This window comes from Crocuta crocuta, unplaced genomic scaffold (genome assembly GCF_008692635.1).
Source record: "Crocuta crocuta isolate KB4526 unplaced genomic scaffold, BGI_CrCroc_1.0 scaffold69, whole genome shotgun sequence".
NCBI classification, from domain to species: domain Eukaryota; kingdom Metazoa; phylum Chordata; class Mammalia; order Carnivora; family Hyaenidae; genus Crocuta; species Crocuta crocuta.
The window spans coordinates 1,343,540-1,351,547 of record NW_027551576.1 but is presented as its reverse complement, the minus strand read 5'-3'; the positions used below and the strand labels follow the sequence as shown (position 1 = coordinate 1,351,547).

Below are 8,008 nucleotides of genomic sequence, written 5' to 3'. Positions count from 1 at the left end.
CTATTGAACACCGACCTAAGAGTTATGGAAACCAGGACAAAAAAGGAAACCCAACCAGAAAAAATTTCTATCTGCAACCCCAGCACCAAAAAATGAAAATCTTTTTCTACAACCCCCAAATCTGCCTCATTCAGAAAAAAGGTTTGGCCCAACTGATGAAAAAAGTGTTGCCCGAGCCAACTAATTGTGAGTAGAAATGAACGTGTAGTGGAAAGTGTGTAATTTGTTCTCAGACACCACTAACACACAGCAGTTAATCCAGAGGGGACGAGGGCTTCTCATCCATTCATTAAGGCAGGCCCTCAAGGCCCCACAACGGCAAACAAACCAGCAGCCAGCAAGCAATCCAGAGGAAGCAGGTGTACAGAGCGCACGCCCAGTGCTGGGAGAGACGCAGGACAGGGAGGCCCTTGGGATGACCCACACCCGAAAGGAACGAGGGAGAAAATGAGCCTCGGGAAGGTCAGTCATTTCCAAGAGTCGCGTTGTCTTCCTCCAGACTCCTCTCGGTTCCAATGAGCGTACATTTCCCACCCCATGCCTGTCCCTGCTTCCACGACTGTGAGTGGGCAGTGAGCAAAGCCCTGGGTGCCCCCTGGCGCCTTCGTCACCAGTTCTGACATCCATCAGATGTTCCTTCCTCCTTCCAGGTGCCTCAACTCTGTGGTATGTGGCTAGGGTCATTCCAGACACGCAGGCCACCTCTCTGTTCCCCGAAGATAACAGAGCGAGCAGGGCTGTTTGCTGGCCAGTGGCCTTATCTAGGATCAACACTGGTGGCTCCTGCATCCGGATGGATTAAGTGGAGGCTTCATGTTTCAACAGGTGCCTGGTCACCACAGTCAGGTTTCTGAGGGCTTTTGTTTGGTTTTCCTTTGGGGGGAGGGGCTCTGAACAAGTCTCCAAGAACTCTAGGTTTGTCCACACCCAGGAACCAAGAGACCTAAGCTCGGGTGGCTGACAAGGGAGAAGGCCCCCTGGTGACATGCTCACTCTCTGCGGGGCTGAGGGCGGACTGGCTCTGAGAGGTTTTCCAGCAGGAAGTACTCAGTCCCCCACCTTCCACTAGGGGCTCAGTCCAGACCCTCCTGTGTCTCCACTGCCCCTAGGCTCTGCAAGGACCCAGTGCCCCCCTTAAATGGGTGGCCAGCCATTTGATGATCAGCTTTCTATTGCCTCCATATCCTAGGTGGATCCCGACCCCAGTCCCACCCGTCTCAGAGCAAGCGGATTTTCCTAGAATCCCACGCTTGCTGTGTAATCAGGACGGTCTATCAGGGAAGGCACTGACCTAGCAGCCAGGAGCCTGGGGAGCCAGCATCTGCCACTGAAGGCCGTGTGGCTTTGAGGGGACTGGGGCCTTTTTGGTGTTCAGGGTTCCTTCCGGGGAATCAGAGTCCAGCTGCCCAGCTCTCCAAGGTCTTTCCAGACTCTTGTACTCTGCAGTCTTGCCACTCCTCTGTTCAAGAACCTTCTCGGGCCTCCCTCCTACAGATAACACCCAAACTCCTGGAGCTAGCAAGGCCTTCGAGGCTGTGCATAACCTGACCTGGGACCTCCTTCTAGGCCATTCCTGACGACCTCCCCCATGGACACCCTCATGCAAGGCAGCCAGCTTTCTCATGGTTACCCCAATGCTCCGTACTCACACCTTCCGTTCACCTGTGCTCACACCACTCTCCGTGCTGGGGTGCCCTCCCTTCCATTCTCACCATCTGCCTCTTTCAAGGAGCCCTTCCTGACCTCCCAGCCCTGAGCTCCAGCCCGAAGAGACTTCCTCCTCAGAAATGCCAGAATTACTGTGGAGACAACTCATTCAGCCCTTAGAAGCCACTGCCTGGGCATCCAATTAGATAAAGCTCCCCAGACAGGGAAGGACTCCCCTGTGAGGCTAACCAGCTCCTCACCCAAGCACGTGTGGCTGCGGCACACACTTGCAAGTCCCACGGCCCCGGAACAGAAGGGGTGGTCGTGTGCATGACACCTCGGAAGGTTTTCACATTCCATCACCTCACGTCATCCTCACAGCCGCTCTGAGGAGTGGCTCTGACACAGCGGCCCATCACCCTGGGAGAAGTCACCCGTGCCCAGCACTGGGCCAGAGCTCTTCTGCCTCCAGGGCCAGTCTGTTCCCTCTGAGAATCTGGCTAGGGCAAGATGTCAGGAAACACCAAGGCAAACGAAGCATGCCGGAAGCGATCCCTGATCCCCAGATCCCCAGATCCCCAGATCCCCAGATCCCCAGGCCCGCTCCTCCTTGGAAAGCACAGTGGGGAGCCTGCCCGCCCGCCACCATCCCTCCCAGCAGAATCCTCCTTCGTGGCACTTCCCCGGTTGGGGCAGCGTGGGAATTTCAGGAGCCAGCCTCCCCATGAGCTCCAGAGGTTTGGGGAAGCCAGAGCAGCGTCACAGAGAAGAGGATGCTGGGGCTGGAAAAGTTCTTAAATATCTGGTGGCCATCACCTCACTGTAGCCAGGAGGAAGAGGGATTTCAGAAGGGGGAGCACGCAGAGCAGCAGAGAGCAGCAAAGCTGGCCTGGACCCCGAGCACCCCCCCTCCCGCCTGAAGCAGGAGGCTGCACACGGCCACCTGGGGACAGCTGGAACAGGTGAGCACGCCACCCCACTGTTGATCTCTACCCAGAGGACATGAGCATCTTTAGTTCCCAAAGAATGTAAAGCAGCCGCAGGAAGTTAGGAAGGGGGAGCGAGTTTAAAACAAACACAGGGCTTCCTACATAAGGACCACACAGCTACGAGTCACCATCTCCGCAGGAACCCCAGGTAGGCTCTCTCTACTCTGTGTGTGTGGGTTTATGGATTTAACTCACTGTGACTGCTGCCCATTCGCAGGCCCATCTGAACAAAGGGAGGCTGCGCGGCATGGGGCAGCAGGAAGCCCCCAAGCCCCCTATCCCCTGGGGACCCTGCTGGTCCAGCTCTGTGATCCTGCATTAAGAAATTCAGCACAAAGGGGCGCCTGGGTGGCTTAGTCGGTTAAGCGTCCAACTTTCGCTTAGGTCATGATCTCACAGTTCGTGGGTTCGAGCCCCGCATCGGGCTCTGTGCTGACTGCCAGCTCAGAGCCTGGAGCCTGTTTCAGATTCTGTGACTCCCTCTCTCTCTGACCCTCCCCTGCTCACGCTGTCTCTCTCTCTCTCCTAGAAATAAATAAAAATATATTTTTAAAAATGCTTAAAAAAAAAAATTCAGCACAAGCTCCCTGGGGTCCAGGACAAACATGGGGAGTCCCACTGCCCAACAGCCTGGGAATAGAGGGCACGTATCCTTTAATTCGCTCCTACCTGGGGGCAGTGGGCAGAGGGAGCCCCTCTCAGGGGTAGGAAGAGCTCCTCTGCTCAGCAGTGACATCCCAGGGCCAAGTCCCCTCACCCTGCCTGCTGGGCTGCTCCCTGAGACGCCTGGGGCCCAGGGAGACCCTCTCTCCTGCAGGCCTGCCTGACGCCATGCCCTCCCTGGGGGCCGTGTGCAGCCTGCTGCTCTTCAGCGTGCTGTGGATGGACTTGACCATGGCGGGCTCCAGCTTCCTGAGCCCCGAACACCAGAAGGTACAGGTGAGGGGTTCCCCCCACAGAGCCCCACATGCGAACAGGGGGATCTCGTTCCGGCCCTGCCACGGAGCAGCCAGTGGGGTGGCCTGGGCGGTGGCCCAACTCTACGCTTCAGCTTTCTCCACGAGCACAAAGGAGAAATCCGCGTCTGACCACAGGTTCACACCTCACCTGCCTCTGGAAGTATATTGGGGGGGGGGGCGCCTAAAAAGAGAATCTCTCTTTCCAGCAGAGAAAGGAGTCCAAGAAGCCACCACCTAAACTGCAGCCCCGAGCTCTGGAAGGTTCGCTCCGCCCAGGAGACCCAAGTCAAGTGGAAGGGGAGGAGGATGAGCTGGAAATCCGGGTTGGTCCCTCTGGCTTCAGTGGGAGTGGAGGGGAGGGCGGAGCGCAGAGGGCAGGCTATGGATGGGGATCCACTTAGCACCTACTTAAGTGTCAAACAGCAAAAGAAGAGCTGACTCTGAACTGGGCTCTACCAGGTCTTTTCCCGTCAGGAGGCAGATGGGCGCGCTGAGGAGGAAAGGGGTTCTGTAGGGGCTGCCCGTGCACTTCCCTGAAAGGCTGGCTGTGCTTCAGGTCATGGTTCTGACAAGCATTCAGGTGGCAACAGAAGCCTCCATGCAGTGGAGCCAGAACATTCCAGGGGGGAGTCCTCAATAGTGGCGATTGTCGCACTGCTCGTGTCTACTGACCGAGACTTCACTTATGAACTGCATTCCCCTCACTGCACACCGTTTAATCTCTACACCGTTTAATCTCTACACCCTGTGCGGCAAGTAGGGCTGAAATGATTGCCTTTGTTTTAGAGACGAGGGACCGCAGGTCACACAGGTGAGTCACGTGCCTGATGCGCCACAGCCGGTGTGTGGCAGAGGCGGGATGCGGGGTTGGAGCTGACTCCAGCTCCCAAGCCCCCTTTGCCCCCCCGGGTCGGGCAAACAGAGTGAACACAGCGGCCCAGAGTCCCCCTCGCTGGTCTCCTCTGGCCTGAGAAGCCGGAGTGAGTCGGCCACCCTCCCTCCCCGGCAGCTTCTTCTGTCAGGCACGAGCTCCCGAGCCCTGCTCTCTCGGACCCTCACCAGAACTGAGGGGTGCTCCCAGGGGCCTCGTCTACACCACATGAGAGGGTCCCATTCGATTCCAGCAAATCCTCAGACTAAAACCGGGGAATTTCCCGGCGAGGCCGGCAGCCCCCTGCGGCTGGCACTCACCGCAGCCGGGCTAACGCTCTGTTTGCACAGACAGGAGAGGTTTCGGTGGCTTGGTGACTCAAGGCAGGGCCGGGGCAACCAGTTTCCAGTTCCCACAAAGGCTGGCCTGGGAAGAGGTGGCTGCGCCGGAGGCGGGGAGGCCCGCACCCTGGCCACCGGGCTCTTGAACCTACTGCCTGAGCCCCTCCTGCACCAGGCTCCACCGGGCCCCCATCTCGGGCCCCCACCCGTCCCCCAAGCATGTGCCTCCCGGAATTGATTTTCAGAGCCTTAAGACTTTTGAGACCAAGTCCTATCCTTTCCCCCGGCCGGCCGGCCGCCCCCGACAGAACTCAGGAGGCACTGAGGCCAAACGGGCCTTCAAGTCACCAGAAGCAAACCTCCCCTTCAGGAGTGGCCACGCGGCCGCCCGGTCCCAGGAGCCAGGCCAGCCAGCAGGCCGCCGATCCATGGTCATGTGGTTGCTGAGAAGTCTGTTCAGGTCATCTGCCAGCCCCAGGGTGGAAGAGAAATAAGCACTTGCCTGTGGGAGAGAACAGACGGGCCGAAGTTCCCTAAAAACTCATCACGTCCTTCCCCGCTCTCTCCACCCTCACAGTGGAGACGAGCAAGGCCGGTCTTCCCAACAGGCAGCTATTTGGTTTTTTCATAACCTCTGGGGCATGTCTGCTCGCGTGTGAAACAGAATGACAGCAGCACCTGCTGGCAGAGAAGCCCAGAGGCCTGCGCCCAGCACGGAGGTGAGGCCTTGGGCCGGCCTGGCGGAGACAGGGGCGGGCTCCGTGCTGGGTGTCGCTGCAGCCCAGGACCAGACAAGGTTCCAGGACCAGCGGGCTGGAGTCCCGGCTGTAGGCCTTGGCCACCTCGTTAAGTCATCAACCTCCCCAGGCCTCCCGGTGGGAGGGCAGGTGGCAGAAGGACTGATGCCTGAAGGCTCCCTCCCGGCACGGGACTCCCTCAGTGACTCGCGACATGTCAGTGACCAGCATGCAGGCAGGTACCAGGTACCAAGGCAGCTACTGGAAGAACAGAGATAAAGCTATAGCCGCTCTCAAGGGAGGGAATCCATGAGGTGGTTGCAAACAGAGCTCTTCCCCATTTACCCAACGCTGGGCTTCAGTGAATCATCTGCCCGAGTGCTGACAGGGCAGGGCAATCAGGGGCTCCCCTGTAGAAGGGAAGAGACAGAGGCACAGAAAGAAGGGAGCACTTGGCTCAGGCCATCTTTCCAGGCAAAGGTCAGCTTCTTGTCTGACTTTTCATGGAAAGGGAAAGGCCTGTGCCCAGGAGAGGAAGAACGGCTGGGAGAGGAGGTGGGGGCCACCATCCAGGCTCGTGCCAGGACCCTGGTGAGACCCACGCTCCTCCCAGGCTCCCCACTGGAGTCTGAACTTCTACCACTGGCGACTCAAACTTCAGTCTTGCAAAACTACAAGGGGGAGTGGGAGCGATCTAGGGAGCCCCACAGCTCATACGAGCAACCTCACTAGAGGTACGGAAAGAGCGCAAGGTAAGTCCCCTAAAGATGGCCGGGGCGGGAAGAACGGGCCTAAGAAGGCAGAGTAACCTGGCTGAGCCGCCCCTCGGCACCCCTGCTGGGCCCGCATGCCGTCCTCCCTCCTGTGAGGAGACCCTGAGAGCCCAGGGACTCCTTTGGGAGGACTGTGTGTCTGGGACAGAGGGTGGGACCTCTGACTGACGCTTCCTGGGTCTTCCCCGCCCCTCCTCCTAGTTCAACGCCCCCTTTGATGTTGGAATCAAGCTGTCAGGGGCTCAGCACCACCAGCACGGCCAGGCGCTGGGGAAGTTTCTTCAGGACGTCCTTTGGGAAGGGACCAATGGTGAGTCCTTGCCCCAGTCAGGTCACTTCAGTCTCCACGGAGTCCCAAATGTGAGTTTGGCCTAAGGGTGACACAAGAGAAGTCTTCTTCCCCTGCTAGTGCCTCTCAAAGAGCTTCTAATTCCTCCTTCCCAGAAGTCTGCAGGACAGCGGGCTGGGCTGGGATTTGTGAGGGGCTCAGAAGAGAGCTGAGCAGTCTTCGTATTTCAAGAGCATACTCGCTATGTTCCAAGAACTAGCACATTGACTAACTCTGGGGCCCCCGGAACCCCAACTTTCCTAACTGTGAGTGCATAAAATTATACCTTTGTTATATAACTTTGCTTCATGAACAAAAGGAATTAGCGGTATAATCAGGATAGATTCTTCTGCAGTTAAGCAAAGGTTTCTTGGTTTTGTTCTGAATCCCTCCTTGGCTTGTAAAAAGAAACCATTCATTTGTTCCTGATCACGGGGACAAACAGCCGCCTTTGGAAGCTTTGGAAGCACATTGCAACCCGCAAAGCACTTCCCTATCAACATGGCGTCACCCTCCACCCCCAGCGGCCACAGGAGGCAGGCAGGGAGCATGGCACTTACCTGGGGGTGCAGAGAAGGAAAGCACAGCTTGGCTTCCGGGTGACAAGGGCTCAAGGCCACAGCCCACACAGTCCACCCTCCGAGGCCAACGCCCCCTCCCTGCGTCACATCACGCCACCTGCCACATCGCCATTGCATAAGCAAAGCCATTTTCGATGGCACCGGCAGGACAACGGACACTGAATTTTGACCTCTTGCTTTTCAGAGGCCCTGGAGGATGAGTGACGATCCACGAGACTGGACCCCCTGCCTTCCTCCCACGCTGAGCGCGCCTGGCTTTTCTACAGTTTCTGCAACAACCCCCAGGTCTGGGTGGTACTAGCTCATGAGCTGAATAAACATGCACACTGCCGAATGTTCAAAATGGAAATTTATTTCACCAAAGAGGAAAACTTGACATTTCGTTGAAAAAAAAAAGTTTTTTAAATCTATGGTCAGTGGGAAGAGCAAAGAAGGCTATGTAGTAAGGCAGGTGTGCATACTTCGGAAACCAAGAAAGGGAGGGGACGATAGAAAGACCATTCTTGTCAATAGCACAGCTTCCTGAGCACAGTGAAGTTACGATGAGAGCTATTTAGCAAACAGCAAGGACCGGGGACCGGGGAACTTCGGGTGACATTGTCAGGGCCAACATCCACTGAACTGACCTTCGAGATCAGAACAGGATCCTGGGAATGCCAAAGCAGGCGTGTGAAGGAATACCTAAGCGCGGCGCTCACAGTGCTACCAGCCACGGCCAGACAGGGCTGAAGTCACCCTCTCTCCTTCCTCCTTGTCCACCCCCGTAAGGACGTGGCGAAGCA

General features: G+C 57.2%; 1 protein-coding gene across 3 annotated transcripts; it reads left to right on the top strand.

The window, feature by feature from the left end:
• Positions 1-2,773: 2,773 nt before the first annotated feature.
• On the top strand, positions 2,774-7,500 carry GHRL (ghrelin and obestatin prepropeptide). 3 transcript variants are annotated; one of them, XM_077751513.1, is made up of 5 exons: positions 2,774-2,784; positions 3,454-3,569; positions 3,805-3,918; positions 6,519-6,627; positions 7,411-7,500. In XM_077751513.1, exons 2-5 carry the CDS (start codon positions 3,468-3,470, stop codon positions 7,428-7,430), a joined length of 345 nt encoding a protein of 114 aa, XP_077607639.1. In that variant the 5' UTR covers positions 2,774-2,784; positions 3,454-3,467; the 3' UTR covers positions 7,431-7,500. The 3 variants fall into 3 exon arrangements, with proteins under 3 accessions (XP_077607639.1, XP_077607637.1, XP_077607636.1); XM_077751511.1 differs by having other exon boundaries at positions 3,802-3,918; XM_077751510.1 differs by having other exon boundaries at positions 3,454-3,575; positions 3,802-3,918.
• The last annotated feature ends 508 nt before the right edge of the window (positions 7,501-8,008 follow it).